Source organism: Hibiscus syriacus, unplaced genomic scaffold (genome assembly GCF_006381635.1).
Source record: "Hibiscus syriacus cultivar Baekdansim isolate YM2019G1 unplaced genomic scaffold, ASM638163v2 tig00002919_pilon, whole genome shotgun sequence".
NCBI lineage: Eukaryota > Viridiplantae > Streptophyta > Magnoliopsida > Malvales > Malvaceae > Hibiscus > Hibiscus syriacus.
In genome coordinates, this window is record NW_024061957.1 from 840546 (window position 1) to 860054 (window position 19509).

The following is a 19509-nucleotide window of genomic DNA, read 5'->3' on the forward strand; positions in this document are numbered from 1 at the left end:
GCGGGAGTATTGTATGTATAAATTTTATAATTAAAAGATAATATATTATTAAAAATGAAAAGAAATACATTTAATTTTAAATTTTATAATAATATATCGGTACGTCAATTTTTAATAGATAAGGCATCCCTCGTCGTCCAGCTTGGTTGGTAACTCGATATTACAACTTGGTAGCAAATATTCCAAGAACATAATAAGATATTCTGATAATATTAAATGATTACAAGAAAGAAGATCGTATAAGATAGTTGTTTTTTATTATATGATTAAATGAAACAAGGTGAAGAGTTTAATGGAGGAACCCCCATGTCACATTTTTTATACACAAACTTCAGTGCTGAGCTTATAGAGCTTCATCATCAGATTCAGATATCCATGCTGTATCAGATTCGGATTCTCCGCTCCCTAAAAGAAAAGGAAAATGAATGAAGACTAAAGAGAAGATTAAGGGTTTAGGATCTAATTCTCTATTTGATAGATATTCGGATATAATCATATAACACACAGTTATGATCTTTTAAATATATGAAGGGGAAAAAAACTATTCTCATGTTGGACATATTCAGGGGACAAAACAAATTATCAAATAAAAATATAAAGAAAATATCTAAAATATATGATAATTTAAAATTTATAGGGGCGGCCGGGGTTCATCCCTGGACATATTGCTTCTAAATTCCAGATAACACAAGTAATTTGTCATCGAGAGAAGAAACAAGCACAGGGATTTGAACCAAAAAAATTTCATGGTTTGAACAAAAAATATATGTCCATATACCTTGGACCACAAAAAGAGTGCAACAAAATTTTATCTTTTGGTCTAGCAGTATAGGAATTTACAGCAAGCTACAATGAGAGGTGGAGTCTACTATGTATTGATTTACGGTAAAAAGTAACGTCGGTGGCCTACAGTTCAAAAAAACTTACCCATCGACACATAAGCTGGCAAGCTCACATACTTAGGACATGAGGTCTCTAAAGACAAACAGTTCCGAGGCTGTAACAAGAAGAAACAATTTCATTAGACAACGACGAGGCTGCTTCTTACACAAGAAATCATGTACGAAATTGATTTCTGCTGGCCCATATCAAAAGTCCTGATGACCTAATCGGTTACTCTCTTTCTACATGATAAAAAGTGAGATTTTTTGTTAGGGAACTCGGCGAATATGCATGCTGCATGATGGCTGTTAACACTGTGTTTCTTTAGGAACCACAATGATTCATAGTGATTCACAGTCTTACAGAAATATGCAAGGCTCTTCCAATCTAAAAGTCTGATAAAAGCCCAGAAAAATTACTATGCTGTGTTTACATCAACCCTGGAGTACATGGGGGTAAATAACAAATGATGCAAATTATGAAGAGTGAGTTGACCAAATGAATCTAACCTTGAAATCCTTATAGAAGCATAAACGAATTTCCTCCACGGCTTCTTTTGAGCAAGCCACCTCAGGTGTTGCCCGAAAAGATTTCTCAATGGCAGAGACGATGCCTCCAAGTGGATATCTTTCACTATTAGAAGGGACATATCCAGCTTCATTCAGTATTTTCTGACATCAAATGATTGTAGGATAAAGTTTTTAGTCAAATCGATCAACTAGTAAAACAGCAATTTATTTCCAATATTAAGTAATTTGAAATTTGATTCCAGCAAAAAATTAATTACCGAAAATTATAGCTAAAAAGATATAATCAACTTCACTCGGCAATAGTCATAAATTATGAAGGAAGAGAACAGCAAACCATTTATTGGACTTTTAGATACAAAACAAAAGGTAAACAAGATGGCTACACAACAAATTACGTACTGAAGGGTATATTTAGTAATCAAAATAATGAAGTTTATTATTTTTGTAATATTTTAGAATAGATAAGCAAATATATTGTTCATACTGGTAGAAAAAAATGAAATTACGAACAGGTGGTTAATTGGAGTTTAAACGTCAATAACAATATTTATATTAGACCCAGCTCAGAAATATTCCTCTCTCATTTTCCAAACCACATCCAGCCATGGCTTAGATTGAACCAATGATACAAGCAACCGAACATTATAAAAAAAGCTAAATTCATAAACTACACCTACACCATTACATTAGTCTTGATTTTTAATGAAGATTCATGCTCCTCTCACAAATCTGATTGAACAATAAGGTTACTACGCTTGATATTCTGGGCAGATACCGGTCACTCTAACATGTATGTTCCAGTTGAATATATGTTATGTTTGGAGTAAAACATAAGCAAAAACTCTTACTAGATCAAGCAGCAACATGACGATTTTGAAAGAGCCTAGCCATATAAGACAGAAGATTCATGCCACAATTGAGGTGCTAAATAAATTGCTCAAATAGGCAAAGACATGGCATACTCTTTCACTTAGAAGACAATCCCTATACTAAATCTTTTAGCACTGGAAACCAAACATATGTTACATAGAATAGGTGCACGAGACTAAAAGAAACTTGTTCTTTCTCAGTAAGCATACAATTGTAAAGAATTCAGAAAATAAACGATAGGTTTCACCAATATCTCATACATGTTAACTCCAATAAGAATGCAAGACCAGATAATTGTTAATTTGTTTGGCTTTCCCGACAAAATTTCCCCCCAAAAGAAATAGGTGTGCACAACCCAATTCATAGTGATGTTCATTTAGGGCACAAACTAAATAGCTGAGAAACATTGGGCTGTTTCAGGGTGCATTAAGACTAAACAAGTTTTTCTAAAACTTACCGTGACATTATATTTGAAGTAAAGATTGAGGGTTGTTATGAAGTAGCTGTATTCATCACGAATAACCGGAGATGAACAAGTTCCATGCTTCTCTGCATGTGAAAATGCAATACTTACAAGCCACAAGTGTAAATACATAGATAAAAGAGTATATATACTATTTTCTCCCTAAATTTTATGCTTGCGATTGATTGTTCATCATAATATAACCACATTATTTGTAGATATTTTCATTAGGTAAGCAGCATGTGCAAGGTTGCCACCAAAGTTAGCAAGATATACCTAAATAAAAGATCATTGTTACTTCCTTAGGCACCTATCACATTCTACTCTTGTTTCAAAGAAAATAAATATAGATGTTTTCATTTTAGTAATACTGAAAACTGCGCTCTAACACCATAGTAGCTGTCTAAAGGATTATCCATCCAGACATGATACCTATAAAGAATTATCATCGCAATATGAAGAAATGCATACAAAATACCACTTGCCATCATATCCAAGATGTTAAACCCATTACCAAGATCATTGATCACATATAAAATCTACTATGTCTAATCATAAAACATGCTAATCAGCTTTTACTCTTTCTGTTTAAAAGGAGGCAAACCTATAAACTGAACATGATAAGTAAATCATATGATAATTATACAACAACAAAAGCTGAAGATGTGTACCCCACTGCCAATGCGCATCCCAATTTCAGCCATCACAGAATCAAGAACGAAGCAATTATTAGTTTTTCATCATGGGGGAATAATTTAAAAACATATAAGATATATCCAACCAATAGCCACCTCATGAGCCCAAAATAACCCTTTTCCACTGAAGCAAGTTGATGATTTGCCACAATATAACGATGGCCAGTACTTCTCAAGTGCATCAAGCAATGTTGAAATCTACATACACTTAGAAACAAAGATCAGGCACCAGAGCCAAATGATTTGGAAAATGCTGAACAGAATACACCAAACAACTGGTAGAAAGAATATATATATATATATGGGGAATGAGAATTTATTAAGGACAGATGTTAGGATACAAATCAGGACACAAGAAAAATGTGTCAATATAACAGTAAGTTCTTATTTCAATTTTTGGAGTTGCAAATACACCCGAGATAGGTAGTTGTGCTATAAACTTATAAGACATCTCTACACAATAGATATCACAAAAATAAAAAGAAGAAACTATTGAACTGAATAATTATATTAATAAAAATATCAGAGTATCAAAATGTGTACTCTATATCATCTGGACGTGCTCACTATACGTGGGTGTCACTTGTCAGTCTCCAACATGCATAAAATGAGTAAATGATAAAAAGTTGCTGAGCAAACTTCAAAGCATCTTTATACATAAGCAAATTCCATAAAATTACATAAGTAACAGGGCATTAGCGGCAATTCAGATGCGGTAATCAAACATGTGGAAAGAAGAAATTGCAGATTATATAAAAGAAACAGCACACCTCTTTGACATCAAACTGAGATCGGGCACAACAGGCAGGCCAGGTTCCATCATTATAATCTGGCCACAATCCATCTACCAAGAAGAAAAAAGTACATATATATAAACACATTTCTTTCTATTCTCCCCAGCTCAGTGACGGATTAACATCTAGGGTGGAAAAAAAACTAAAATCTATTAATTATTGACCATGGTGTAGTCGATAAACCTAAACTATGGAAAATCGGTCTTCTCTTACTATAATACTTTGAAAACAAGAAAATTAAAACACGGTTACAATGCTAATTCTCAAGTTCCGGCCCCTTCTCACGTTTCCAGGAGTTAAATTACAGAGGGCAGTATTTGGCACAGAGTTTTAATTTTTTACAGATAGAATTCTTTTTAATACTCCAATGGATTTCAATCAAGAATCTCTATGTTCAAAAAAAATGATTAAGGGGTATCTAAAAAAAATTATTAGGGAACTTCTGAAATTGCTAACAGAAAAACCTAAAGCAATCTTTTAATGGTCTACGTGATAGTTAGCATAGAAACCATACAATTAATATCTTCAATATACAGAAAGGGAGTATATTGAAATCCAAACTCTTACGAATGGTAAATTCAGTTGGAGAATTTGAGCTGCCAAAAAAATAAAAAAAATTAACGAAAATTATCTTTAAAAAGATGAAATGGAAGAATTAAGTTGAATAGCTGATTTACTTACCCTCTGCAGCAGGCATTGGAGGAGCAGCAATGGCGAGTCTGGCGACAGATGGTGCCAGGCCATTGAAGAGACAAAGCGAAGTAATCGAACTCCCTCTGACCTCCTTTTATGCTTCCATTGACGCCTATGAACAACCAGGTAGCCATCATCAAGGCGAAACATAGAGGGATTTGGGCAGATAAGGACGCCATTTTCTTGGCCTTGGGAAAGTCGATTAAAATGTTTGGGATTCGGGGGAATTATATAAAAGAGTAATAAAAAATGAAGTGGGAGATGAGAAGGGTAGAGTTGTCATTTACCGTTGTTGCTTTACCGGACGAATTAGGTATGTCGGCGTACGCAATAATTCAATCGAATATGCTTCGTCTTTATTTGGTTCGTTTTTTCAGTTCTAAACGCCTAAAACACGGCCACTAGGACTACGACAGCGTTTTGGTCATATGGAATAATGTGATGAAAATGATAATTAAAACACTAAATTTGATTATGATATAAATAAATAATTTAAGTAATTCATTTCATGATTATCATCAAATTTAAATTAATTATTTTTATTTGTTTGATGATCATATTAATAATTGAAACATAATTGCCTGCAACGGATATTATTAAATTAGTTTAAAACATTAGTATATTAGTTGGTCTAATTGATTTACGTAACTAGTTTAAGACTTTAAGTAGAGGTATTTTATCGTCATGGAATCCGAACCCATCACACCACTTTGCTTTCTATATTCTTATGTTATAACTTCAATAAAATATTCATATAAATTAATCGATCAAATCAAATTTATTGATAATTGATGATTTATTTAATATTTATTTAGAAACTAGGAATTTATTAATTTAATTAGTAAATATTTTGTTAGATAATTTAATTATTTATATGTTGAAATATATATATATATTTTGATGCGATACTATTTTTAATTAATTTTTTTATTTATATTGTTAATTCTAAATTTAAATGTACACTTCATATTCTTCATATCATTTAATTATATAATAATTCTATTAATAATTAATTTTTATACCGATACTTATATACTAATTACTAAATACGAATAAAATTGAAAAGTCGAAAAAAGTGAGCGTTGTTACTCATATATATGTATTTTTAAAAGAAAATAAAATTATTTTAAGATTATTTATAGAAATATAATTTATTTTATTATGTTGCCAAAAGTATTTAAAAATTATATTTTTAACTCGAACCAAGTGACTTTGATGATAAAAGAATAATTATTATTCTATGATGTATCAGGTTCGAGTAATAAATGTTATAAGTTGATACCTTTCATTTACGGGTTTAATATCCAATATTAGTGAAATTCTCTTCCCCTTACCTTAGATTTTGATATTTATACACTGATCAGGGACCAATGGCGCATTGTCGCATTTTTCATTTAAAAAGTATCATATTTACTTTTAATTTTAGATTTTTATTAGTAATTTGAAATTTTTAACTTCCTTCTTTTTAAACCTATTAAATTTAAAATTTTATTTTTCTTAATTAATAACAATTCGATATATATATAATTTTTAAAAATTTCATTTCAATCTTTATAATTTTAATTTTTTAAATTTAATCACTGTGATAAAAGAAATTTATAAAACCAAACTAAAGTCATAAGCAACTGTTACCTCCTCCAAAAATATTGACGACATGACAAAAACTTTGGCCTATTTTTTTCCTACTGCGGCACGCAACAATTTCTATCTAGAATTTTAGATTTCATTAAAATCTCTAAAATAATTTTATTTCATCCGCGTTTCTTTAAATATTGAATGACATGGCTATATTCTTTCAAATGAATTTTAGTTTATGTATTGTTTTTATCACTAAATTTAAAAAAAAAACAATTGTTAATTTATTTAGTCATTGATGTCGATCAATAACCGTTTATTATAAGTCGCTATTCGCGACAAAATTAATATCAAAATGTTCATATTTTGCTTGTATTTATTCTTATCTAGTTGATTTTTTCACAAACCTCACTCAAAATAAACAGAAATTCAATTACTATAATATTGTCTAACGCCCATATGACGAGATTAGTGTCGAAGTAAGTTAATTATCTTATTAAAGTAATATTTTTTATTAAATTTTTAAACAAATCCCTCAAATTCAAGAAAGACTAAAATTAAAAAAATTGATAATTGTTAAGATTATATAAACTCAACTAATGGTAGAGATGATAAGACATTTCCATTTATTTTTAAGGTGATTGTAAAAAATATAGGAGAATTAAGATTTTTGTTGACGACTAAAAACAGATAAAATTTTAACTTTTATAAAAAAAGATGATAAGGAAAATAAAAAATTACTTTTAACTTCAAACTTTGCACCAAACTATCACATTATCGTATTGTTTCATAATTAAAGATCCAATACTAAAAACTAAAATCTAAATTAAAATTTAATGTTACAATTGAATCAATTTAAAATTTAATTGTAAAATCAATACTAAACATAAAAGTTAATGATATTTATCGTTGTTTACGTTAAAATAAACAAATAATGTAAATAAAAACTCCGAGATCCAGCAAACGAAGCTACGGACCCGCAAACCTGAGAGAAGTTTAAAAAAGGGAAATTTTATTAGCTTCGTCGTTCTCCTCCTTCCAAACCCTAGAAAAAAACTAAAAGTACCAACTTTCTTATTTTGCTTGCCTTAGAACTCTCTCGAACTTTCTCCGATCTACCACTTCTACCCTTCTACTCTCTTCAATCCCTTTCCAATTCCTTTCCCTTCAGCCATTGGCTCGCTCGTCATTTCACTGGTCAATTTCTCATCTTTCCCCCTTTTTTGTTTTAAATTTCGCGCGGTTTTGAATTTTATTTGAATTTGACATTTTTTGTAATTTCTTTACTGGTAGAGAAACGTGAGTGAGTTGAATAGAAGAAGAGAAAAAAAGAAGTTGAAGTTTTGAGCTTTGTTTGTCATGATCAGGAAAAGTATGACGGCAAACTTGCGATTCAATGTTTGAGGTATTCTTGATTTCTTTTAATGTTTCTTGTTGTAAATTTGTAATGATAAATTTTGACGGGGGACTTCTTTCTAATTTTTCTTTATATGTGTGTGTGTGTTTAGTACACACATAGAGTTCGTAATTCTTTGAGAAAATATTGTTTCGCCCGTCGTTCTTCATGCCCCCCACTCCCTGCGCGTAAAGTATACAAATACGAAGGTCCAAAAATAACGGGGATGAGAAATTGAGAAAAATGTAAGTTTGTAATTTTGGTGTCTGTTACGTGTAGAGTACTAGGCTATTAGCTGTTATCTGGGAATGACGAAATATTAGGTTATTTTTCTTAGTGGTTAAAGCGAATTTAGTAGCGAAGTTAGAGGAAACCATACTGGAATTACTTGTAGCTAGAGTGTCCCGTATGAGGTTAATTTAAACTGCTCAGTGTGCTGAAAGTGCCATTGCTTGAAAACTTGTTCAACTTATGACCATTAACTAAGAATTTAGAAATTATTTTTAAAGCTGCATATGCAATTATTTGTCTTGCTTTGGCAATTAATAACAAGGTATGCTGAACAGTTTAACTGGGGGAATGTAGTTTATAGTTAGTGGATCCATTTCTTTCTACTTAGTCCAAAAATGAACCTTTGTTTGGTTTTATGATTGAGGCTGTTGGTGCTTTGATATGTTTAATGCAAATATTAAATGTGGTTTTGCCTCCATTTTGCTTTTTGATCTGAAAACAAACGGTAATCTGATTACCAAGTTGCCTTTTATCAGTTTTACTTCGCATATCTTTTTGTACCTGTGATATAATTGTTTGAATATAAATAAATTGTAAGAAAGATGAGGGCAAAGAAATTAATTGCTACATTGGAGAACTATATTTGATGTGAAAGTTAGCTTTGGAACTTAAAAGTTGTAAGATTCTAGTTTTACAAGAGTGCAACAGAAGGGGAACAAAGTGTATAAAAGATGTACTTACTGTACGTATGCATGTGGCAAGCTGTCTGTGATGATTATGCTTAACTAACTTAAGATCCACTGAAATCTTTGTTTACCTCTATAGATGTTTTGAATTGATATTCATGGATGTTCTCTCTGACTTTTGGCTAAAAAATTGCAGTTGATGTTGGTACATTTTTCTTGATTCATTAACACATGGATCCTGAAGGCAAGAAATTTGGAGGAGGTACTATTGTTTAGATGCGGGTTTTTATTGCATTTTCTTTGTTTCCGTTACATATTTTTGGATTTGTTCAGTCTGTTTGAAGTTTTTAGATTGAGAATTTCAGAGTCAACTGTAATTTCATGTGAAGTTATTTGGTATTTACTATTTTTAGGGTTACATTTCTTTTTTCAACTGACAAGAAACTGTTTATATAAAAAAAATTAGGACCAAGGGAACTTAGCGGCGCTGTTGATCTTTTAAGTCACTATAAATTATTGCCTCACCATGACTTCTTCTGCAAGAGACCTCTTCCTGTATCAATCTCAGGCACACATTATCTTCATAATGTGGTGGGAGATACGGAAATTAGAAAAGGAGAAGGGATGCAGTTGGACCAGCTTATTCAGAATACACATAACAGAGACATTAATGCCCGTATACAGCCATTTGACCTTGATATTCTTAAGGAGGCTTTCCAGCTGAGTGAAACCACTCCTGTTGAATTGCCAGCGGTAGGAAATTTACTGCTTTGATACCAACTTTATTTAAATGATGGGTCCTAGGTATTATGCCAATTCAGTAAATTGGTAAAAGTTAAATAGTTATCTGGTGTGTATTTTTACATTTGAGAATTTTTTTCCCTTTAACATTCATAATTGGAGTTATTGACCATTTTGTTTATTTCATAGATTGAAAAAGGGATTCCTACTATTGCTGGGAAATCAAAGAGTGAAGATAAAGATAAAGAGAGGAAGCATAAAAAGCACAAGGACCGAGATAAGGAGAAGGATAAAGAGCATAAGAAGCACAAGCACCGTCATAAAGATAAAGATCGAAGTAAAGATAAAGACAAGGAAAAAAAGAAGGATAGAAGTGGGCATCATGATTCTGGTGCAGATCACTCAAAAAAGCACCATCCAAAGGTTGGAAGCTTGTTACCTCTTGCAGCTAGTGCTTGATTATTTGTTTGGCCCCTTAGGATAGTGGAAAAATCGTTAAGTCAACAAGTCATGAATCATGACTAGCAGACTATGACCCAAGTACATAAAATCAGCCCGTTAATTATCCATTCTTTTTTCAAGAATAACATTGCTTTTGAGCTATGCATGAGATATTTGATATTTCCTTTTTCATCAGTAAAAATAAGTAATTCTGTTGACGCCAGGAATAAACTACTGTGGTCTGTGTAACTATACCCATCTTTAATCTATCATCTGAACATTTATCAAAAGCTTTATTTTGAAATTAAATTAAATTTAAATGGAATTCCATGTAAATTTCTTTATAATTCATATATTTTCAGAAAAGGAAGCACGATGGAGATGAAGATCTTAATGATGTTCACAGACACAAAAAAAGTAAGGTAATGCAAATCAATCTGGACTTTGCTTTGTTTTGCTTCTTTATATGGATTATCTTTTATGTTTGTGATATTTGTAGAATCAACTCTTCATTTCTTCCCATAATAGTGCTCACAAACCTTGTTTTCTAACTATTTTCTCATCGTGCTAATTGAGTACATAATTAATTTGTTGCAGCATAAAAGTTCAAAAATAGATGAAGTTGGTGTAATTAAAGTAGCAGGCTGAAGGGCTGGCTCTATAGTTCATTTGTTGTCTCAGATGGTTAGAGATAGAGAGTGGGTGGGTTTGCTTAATGTCCTCTACTTTGCTTGAGGTGAATGAATTATCATGCTGTTATATTTATTTCTAACTGCAATTTCAGGTTATTCAAAATGTTATCCACTTATCCACTACCAATCAATTATTGAAGGCTTATTTCTAAATAGGTACATAAAGTATACAACATTTTTCATCCAAGTACCTAAAGTATTTTTTTTGGTCAAAGTAGGTATCTAAAGTATACCACCTTTTTCATCTAGGTATCTGAAGTGTTTTTTTTAGTCAAATAGGTAGTATACCATATTTTTCATATGGGCATATAAAGTTGACACTTGCATTGGTTAAAAAATATTTTAGGCACCTAACTAAGTAAAAAAGTGTTATACTTTAGGTACCTACTTTGACCAAAAAACACTTTTGATACCTATATGAAAAAGTGGTATACGTTAAGCGCTTACTTCGATAAAAAAATACTTTAGGTACTTAGATGAAAAAGATGGTATACTTTAAGTACTTATTTTTTAATCAAGCCATTATTGATATTAAAAAGTTCACTGAAACTTATATATGAATGTAACCCCAGATCTAGAATAATTTACTTCAACTCCCTATAATATTATGTGCTTCATGCTTCTCCTTTCAACTCGGGCAACCAAGGTACAATGAAAAAATATTTGTTAACACTGAATTTTCCCTTGTATAAATGGCAGATTTGGGATGGGCTGTGTTCTGCATAATGTTCTTACTATAGTTTTTTGAATTGTGTAAAAATAAAACATGCAGGGTAACTTTATACATGTAGCCAAGCAACTGGCTTGATAGGGCATATTGTTCTCAACTCTTTGTCAGTAAAATATGGCAAGGGTGGTGATTTGGCAGATCCACTAAATTAGCATTTTCTGGACTGAAAAGGTAGTGAAATGGCATTCATTTGACTTCTGCTTAGAATAAGTTAGTTAATTAGTTACACATTTCAAGTATTTTCAATTCTAGTTTTGGTGACAAAAATTCCAATGAGAAAAGGTAGTGCAATTACTGCTTCTTTCTCTTGTATCAATATATAAACATGGCCAGTTTTCTTGATAAGATTGAATTCTTTCCCCTTCCTACTGTTAATTACGTGACCTGTTATTATTATTTCTATAAGACAGACTCATTATTTTAGGGCTTGGGACTGGAGGTGGGGTTGGGGGAAGGGCGTCACAAAGGGAGTTAGATTTTAAAGGTTCTAACTCGCACTGTTTGGATGTTTTCTTTTGTGCAGAGTATCTTGTAAACAAAGGAATGTGTAGGTGAACTCATCATCCATTGATCGATATCTAATGCAAGGTATATGCTGCTGAACATGGTCTTTTTTGTATCATAAACATTGGCCCATATTTGCCTGTAACATTCAAGAATTTGATCCTTCTTTCTTTCTTGTTCTTTTTTTTTGTAGCATGTTGGATGACTGTGCTGTTCATTCTCATAATTTTATATAGTTAGAAGATTAAAAATCCTAATCCTGAAATGAATATCAGTTTGATTTAGGGCTGCCAGGTTTTGTTTTGTGGAAAGAACAGGGGCATATTGGGGCTGCTGTTTTTTTATCTTCCCTTTTTGTGGAGAATTTGAGCTATAAAATTCATTAACGATTTAATTAGCTAACATGAAAAAGAATTCAAGTAGATTAGATTCCTGATATTTACAGTTTTTTTCTTCTTTTTTGTGATTAAAGTTGTATAAAATAATTATGATAAAAACCCAAAACCAAAAACAAGTGTAAAGAAATATTGTTCTCTGTATGTCCTGTATATAGGTCCATGTTTTTGAAAAGTGTAATCGACCCATTCATGAAAGCATAATCAAGTAAAACCAAAGTGTTTTTTAAAACTGAAATTTGTAACTTCAGCCAAAAGTATAATCGAGTAAAATTATCTATTTGTCTTTATTTATATGATTTAAAAATAATATTTTTATCTATTTAGAAGTACTTTTAATAATAATGTTAAATATTTAAATTTTAGAATTAAAATTTATTAAATGAGCCATTTGCATAATATTATTGTATAAAACTAATATGTTTTTCCGCGCAAGTAATTCTTATCTCATATATATTTATATGTATCTAAAAAGTGGGATAACAGAAACGATTGTTTGAATTTGGGATTAATCTCTGACGTTCACCTAAATAGACATCATAGCTAAGATGTTTTTGGTTTTATCATGCACTGTAATAATATGACTCAGAAAACCATAACAGCTAATGTTCGTTTATGTTTTATAATTTCCTCAATCTTAGGCAAAGATAGCATCAATTGCTAATATCGGAAGACTTGATCTGCGTCTGCTTCACTGACTTCCCTATGTTACATCTCCGCCTCCATGCGCTCAAAAATACGTCTTGCTTCTTCCTCGGTCGCTGGAACTACGTTTCGCATCTTAAATCCATTCTTGGTAGCCTTCTCTTCCGGCCGGACAGTGAACGTGAAATAAAATGTATTTGATACCTGCATAACGGATGCACATACAGAAAGAAAAGAGAGAATATGCCATATATATAAACTGTGAAATTAATTAATGGTGGAATTTACATAGTAGCTTGCAAGGCTTATACCTCACTTGTTCTGATTTCGGGCCTTGTAACATGAGCAACTACTTCAACATTGATTAGTGGTTGATCGAGGTTCTCGAGTTCCGTGTACAGAACGCGTGACTTCAAACGAAGGAAATCGCCTACATCAACCTGCTCAAAAGTACCATGTATGTTATATCGGAGATGTAATTAAGTTGATGCTAAAAGCTCCATAGAAAGCAGGAAGGTACTTACAGGCCTTAAGAAATCAACATGATCAACTTCTAAAAAGCAAGGTACCAGCCCAGCAAATGCATAAGCAGTTGAGAAAGCTAACTCGAATGCTCGATGCATTAAGAAACCTCCGAAAATCCGACCATGGATGTTCCGCTGCTGTGGTTGGCAGATCATAGCATTTTCGAGACGGGTATCCCGTAAAAGAATGTTGTCTCTATCAGCTAAGGCAGGCATATCACAGAAGATTCGGCCCTCAGCCAAGAGTGCTTCCAGTCTATTCACCTCCCCATTTTCAAATTCTCTTCTATCCACTCTTTTCCTTTTTCTCAATTTGCCTCTCGTTTCAGCTTCTTCAAATAGAAACTTCTCATGTTCAGTTTCTGGTGAAAGCCGGTTAACTGGAGCAGCTTTCCCGGTCTTAGAGTCACGGGCCACGAAGATGAAGTTGGCCATTAGAGCTACTGAGTCCGAAACATCACAATTTTCTGCATGAATTAACTCATCTAATCAAAGTCTAAATCCTCATGGGCAAACTTCGAGATGATGTCTATAAATAAAAGACTTTCTGCAAAATCATACTGCTAGCAGCTGAGCAGTGTGATAAACTACAAATTATGCAACCTCGGTAGGGATGGTCATGGGACGGGTTGAACCGGTTTTTTGGTCGCCCCGATCCCGACCCAAAAATATTTACCTTATACCCAATACCGTCCCACCCTAACAAATTTTACCTTTTCTCCCGCCCGTCCCGATTTTTAGGATAAAACTCCGACCCGATCCGATCCAAATATATTAATATTTTAAAATAATTAAAAGAATACATTTTGTAACAATATATTTATAATTATTTATTATATTTTAAATTGTTAAAATAATATATTTTATAATAACTTTTATATTTTTAATAATTAAAAAATATATTTTAACAATATAGAAATAAAAATTCATAAGATATTAAATATTAGATATATAGAAGGATAAATTAATAATTTATATCGGGTCGGGTGTTTTTTCACCTTAAACCCGATATCGCTATGTCTCGAAGTTATATACTATATAACCCGTCTCGAACCCTGAAATTAAAAAAAAACCTATCCCTATAAGATCGGATTTGATCGGGATCCGTCGGATTCAGATATTTTGACCATCCCTAAACCTCGGTGCCATACCAAGACTATCAAAACATGTAACCAGAGCATAAACATCATGCGAGAAGCAATATCCTAAAAGCAATATCCTAAATTTGACGTCAGCTCTGGAAAAAGTATCGTTAAAGTAAAACGTTTCGCCATCATAAGATAGAAGATACTTCAGCACTGGAAGGTCAAAGTTGCATAAAATGCCAAGGAACGGACAACATGCTTCTACTTCTCGAAGGACAAAAGTATAAAATTATGAAGACTCGTTATAAACATGGATTTGAATAAGGGAAGATGTAAAAGTAGTAGGAAGCCTCAAGGAGAAATTATAAAGCTGATACATAAACAACCCATTGATGAAAGCAAATAAGGCTTTTAGGAATTCCAAGGTACTTTGTCGATTGAAATAAGTTATGGAAAGGAATCCATAAGGAATGTAGCATGATTGATAATGTAAAAGAGAAGTGAAAACTAAACAATGGGCAAAAGAGTCCATGCTTTGACTCGAATTTTCTTTGAGATTAACTACAAAGAACTGAGATTTCCTATGGCTCTCTAAACATTAATACTGTATTGACATCATGCTCTAATTTGCTATTATGATATATATCTGGACATTAGCAAATATAGAAGGAACGAATGGCATGGAATCACGGATACTTGATACTCAAAAACATCTCTGCAAATGTAGAATTCATATTTCATCTTAATGCAATTTTAATGAGTTAATCTTCAATTCGATTGATAAAATCCGCCCTTTTAAAAGCAGAAGCTGCGTTATAACTATAATCCAATACCCTAATTCATTTTCAAGAACCAGAATAGCATCTTGATATTTCCAACTTGCAAAGGCTAAAATCAAAAGTTTTAAGATTAAAGCACCTTTAGTGGACTGGATGACTTCTAGTTGAATCTCAATTGATGACCTGCCAACCCATATGACAGAACCAACTATTTTGAGATCAATGTCAACACTAATAGGCCTCTTCAAAACAATCTTGTCAACAGAAGCTGTAACCAGAAGAAGAGGCCTTGTTGTGCTATCATCATCTGAACAATGCTAATTCACAAACAAAGCACACAATTTTAGCCATTCAAGAGGAGAAAAAAAGAAAGAAAGGTTGCAAATTTACAACTCCCAAATAGCAAAAAGAATGAACTTTGTACCTTGACAGAGATAGTGCCAGCTAAAGCATCAAGGTCTTCAAACAACTTCCCAATTCTAACTTCATTCCAGGGATCCCTATACTGTTCTCTCAAGATGTAATCTGATGAGAAATTATAAAGGATGCTGGTCCTACTTTGAGAAGGGGTTTTGGTGAGCAACTCACTCTGTGGGGGAGCATCTTTAGGTGGGTCAAGGAGTCTCTCAAATATTTGGGACTTGGCTTCCCATAAAGCATTGGTTACTGGTGAATGGTACATTCCAGGCCATAGGCTGATGGGCTTCCTGGCGGAGCCATTGACTGCAGCAGAATTGTCAAAGGGGGATGCCAATGTTGAAACCACAGGGATGGTGTTGGGAGATGAGCAATTAGACTCCATGGAAAAATGGGAGATTTAGGTTTGGATTTGTGAAATTTGCTTTCTTTTCAGCTCGACTGAACACGAGCATTAAATGATAATTAGAAATATGGTTCTCATCTACACTTACCAATGCCATTTGGTTATTTGGGACAGTTGTAAGGAGTAAAGAGAGCTTTTCCTTGAACTAGAAACGAATAAATAAAGAAAGCTTAGCTGTAACTTTCTTCTTTAGTCTCATTGGTAGGAACTAGGAAATGTAAAAAATAAAAATTAATTTTTTTATTTATTTCGAGGATGTTATCCTATTTTTTTTAGGTTAACTAGCAAGTATCTCTCTCTATGATTTAGGAAAGAGAAATAATCTCAGTGACCAAAAATGTCTTATAATATACGATTTTAATCAATTGTTTTTCGATTTGCCAAAATGACCAACAAAATCGTAATGCGATCTCTAAATCGCAACGCGATCTCCAATATCGCAAATCATTTTCCAAATTCGCAACGCGATTTTGACTATCGCATTGCGATTTTCCAAATTCGCGTTGCGATTTTCCAAAATCGCATTGCGAATATGTAAATCGCAACGCGATTCTGACTATCGCAACGCAATTGTGACTATCGCAATACTGAATTTCAAATTCGCAACTCGATTTCTAAATTCGCAACAGGTTTTAGTTTCGCAACACAAATGTTTTGGGTATATAACCACGCAGCAGCAGCAACTCATAACCTAAATCCCTAAATCACAACTCATTCCATCTCCATCTATCACTCTCTCTGGCGACATCCGTTCCTATATCTAACGACATCCTATATCCAACGACATTCTTCCCTATCTGGCAACAGGTTTTAGTTTCGCAGCTCGTTTGTTTAGTAAATTAATTTACAATAATGAAATCATCTAATGTTGATCATGTTTGGATAGATTTGTGTTTTGGAGGGTCATGGGAGAATGTTCATAGTGTTTTACAATATATGTCTTTACCCATGAATCTTCAACTAAAACTGTCATTAAAAAGTTAAATTATGAAACTCTAATGTTACGTGTTGCAAATAAATTGAATTTAGAGCCCCTAAGTGGATTTAGGCTATCTTATCAGAGAAAAGGTAAAGTTTATTTGTTAACCGACAATGAAGATGTTGAACGATTCATTGCTTACATTAGTGTTTCACAAGATGATGTTACATTGTATGTTGTTGAACCTAGAAGTAGTGAAGTTGGGTCAGTAGCGGGTAGTAATCAACTAAGTTTTTCAACCCCAGTTTATGGTGCTCAAAATTTAATGGTTCCACCACAATTTCATCACCAAGCAAATTTTGTTTCACCATATTTCCAATACCAAACACAATGTCAAAACCCACAACCTTTCCCTAATCCAAATCCCAATCAACTTTCAGCACCAAATTCCGGTTTTTGTATTGACCAGTTAGACGATGATGAGCCAACAGAAAAAATTGTGAGTACTAGTCAGTATTCGAAATTTGATATTGGTCAATACCCGGACTTTGATCTTGGTCAATACTCGGATTTTGATGATGTTTCAGAAAAAGAAACAGACCCTGCGTGTAATGATTTTGATATTGGTCAATACCCGAATTTTGATGATGAAACAGCCGCTGCCGAGGAAGATGTTGTTGATGATAATGAGGAGGAAGTTACGACTGTGAATGAACATGTTGAACATCCATTCTGTAATTCATATAACCCTGGAGAAGAAAAAGAAGAAGAAGAAATCCCTGAAGAAAAGTCCCCGAAGAAAATGCCACGGGAGTATAACTGGAATATGCCAGAATTACTTCAGATACCGGAAGAAGAGTTGGTAAAGATAGCAGTTGATTGTTACACAAAAATTATTCGTATCAAGAAAGATGATTGTTTTGATACAAAGGAAGACTTGAAGATAGCTTTGTATACGAAATGTGTGGAAGATGGCTATCAACTAAAAGTTAACAAATCAATCAAAGATCGTTTCGAAACAAGGTGTATGATTGACAAAATTGTACGTGGTGTATGATTGCAAAGAGGATAAAAGATTGCAAAATGTTTCAAGTTAGAACTTTTATTGATAAACATACATGTTCAAGAACCCAAGTTTTTCCTCACCATAGACAGACAAACAAAAAGGTGTTGGTGGTTTTCTGGCTGAGTTAATGTTTTTGAATGGCAGGGTATATCGGGGACATGAAATTATGACTGATATGAATGCTCGGTTCAAGATTAGTGTCTCATATTCTCAAGCTTGGAGAGCCAAATGTTATGCCTTGGAATTGTTGAGGGGGTCGCCAGAAGCATCGTTTGCCCAACTGCCGGCTTATTGTCATAATTTAAAGCTGAAAAATCATGGGTCGGTAACTCATATCAAAACAGATAGAGATGGACGCTTTGAGTTGCTATTTATCGCCATTGGTGTTGCGGTTAGTAAATCAATATAATTTTGTTAACTCATTTTTGTTAGTTACATGCATTTCACATTTAAATGATTATATTTCTTGTGTATATTATTTTGTAGATTCGTTCGTTTATTACTTGCATGCACCCAGTTATTATAGTTGACGAAGCACATTTGAAAGGTCGATACTTTGGAGTAAATTTATTAGCAGTAGTCATGGATGCTAACAATGGGATATTGCCAATAGCTTACGGGGTTGGCAAATCTGAAACCTCTGATTCATGGACATGGTTTATGGGGCATCTTAGGGATTGCATAGGTCCTATTAGCAATCTGACAATCATATCCGATAGGGCAAACTCAATTGACAACGCTGTTAGAAGGTGTTTCCCAGATGCTTTTCATGGACTTTGTGGTGTTCATTTGTATAGAAATCTAAAATCAAGGTCTGCTGGTATAAAAAATCACAAATGGACATATTGGAAGGATGTAAAAGCTTATCGGGAAGTGGATTTTAATAAGCATATAAATTGTTTAAGACGTGTTTTGCCTCAGTGTGCTCAAACATTAGAAGATGTCGGGTTTGAAAGACGGTCAATAGTACATCAACTTGGAGCAATATATGGTTTCATGACGTCTAATAGTGCAGTATCAATCAACGCTCTAAGTCGTTATTCCCGGAAATTACCCATTACTATGTTAATGGAGTTTTTTCGAGCCTCTATTCAACAGTGGTACTACAAGAAAAGAAACTATGCATGTATTATTTCTTTAAATTCGTAACTTATCATATATTTTATTAAGTATTATTTATTTAAATTTACAGGAACATTGGAACATCGTGTTACACCATAGACTGAAAAAAAGATAACGAAACGTGTTGTGAAGTCAACGTCATGGAGAGTTGAACCATGTTCAAACACTTTGTTTGAAGTACTGGATAATAACTTAAATGGGCTTGTCGATCTAAATACAAAGACGTGT

At 33.0% G+C, this 19509-nt stretch overlaps 3 protein-coding genes and 1 long non-coding RNA gene across 6 annotated transcripts; 1 reads left to right on the top strand and 3 right to left on the bottom strand.

The window, feature by feature from the left end:
• Window positions 1-230: 230 nt before the first annotated feature.
• On the bottom strand, window positions 231-5137 carry LOC120164741 (ribonuclease 2-like). The gene is made up of 9 exons (XM_039174409.1): window positions 4916-5137; window positions 4802-4830; window positions 4211-4284; window positions 3537-3638; window positions 3417-3420; window positions 2740-2831; window positions 1392-1553; window positions 928-997; window positions 231-405 (listed from the first exon to the last, which is right to left on the bottom strand). The coding sequence occupies exons 1-9, from the start codon at window positions 5104-5106 to the stop codon at window positions 344-346; spliced, it is 786 nt and encodes a 261-aa protein (XP_039030340.1). The 5' UTR covers window positions 5107-5137; the 3' UTR covers window positions 231-343.
• Window positions 5138-7429: 2292 nt separating this feature from the next.
• LOC120164781 lies at window positions 7430-17509 on the bottom strand. The gene is made up of 3 exons (XR_005519764.1): window positions 17498-17509; window positions 13018-13021; window positions 7430-7667 (listed from the first exon to the last, which is right to left on the bottom strand). It is a non-coding gene; the product is annotated as an uncharacterized LOC120164781 (long non-coding RNA).
• Window positions 8461-12096, top strand: LOC120164759 (mediator of RNA polymerase II transcription subunit 19a-like). Of its 3 annotated transcripts, XM_039174435.1 has the most exons (9): window positions 8461-8463; window positions 8495-8501; window positions 9007-9077; window positions 9282-9568; window positions 9746-9979; window positions 10360-10419; window positions 10595-10733; window positions 11462-11590; window positions 11943-12096. In XM_039174435.1, the coding sequence occupies exons 3-7, from the start codon at window positions 9047-9049 to the stop codon at window positions 10643-10645; spliced, it is 663 nt and encodes a 220-aa protein (XP_039030366.1). In that variant the 5' UTR covers window positions 8461-8463; window positions 8495-8501; window positions 9007-9046; the 3' UTR covers window positions 10646-10733; window positions 11462-11590; window positions 11943-12096. The 3 variants fall into 3 exon arrangements, with proteins under 3 accessions (XP_039030366.1, XP_039030369.1, XP_039030359.1); XM_039174438.1 differs by lacking the exons at window positions 8461-8463; window positions 8495-8501 and having other exon boundaries at window positions 9032-9077; window positions 10360-10414; XM_039174428.1 differs by lacking the exons at window positions 8461-8463; window positions 8495-8501; window positions 11462-11590 and having other exon boundaries at window positions 9032-9077.
• Window positions 12793-16216, bottom strand: LOC120164750 (acyl-coenzyme A thioesterase 9, mitochondrial-like). Its single transcript, XM_039174417.1, has 5 exons — window positions 15776-16216; window positions 15491-15668; window positions 13488-13954; window positions 13275-13403; window positions 12793-13167 (listed from the first exon to the last, which is right to left on the bottom strand). Exons 1-5 carry the CDS (start codon window positions 16151-16153, stop codon window positions 13027-13029), a joined length of 1293 nt encoding a protein of 430 aa, XP_039030348.1. The 5' UTR covers window positions 16154-16216; the 3' UTR covers window positions 12793-13026.
• Window positions 17510-19509: the final 2000 nt, after the last annotated feature.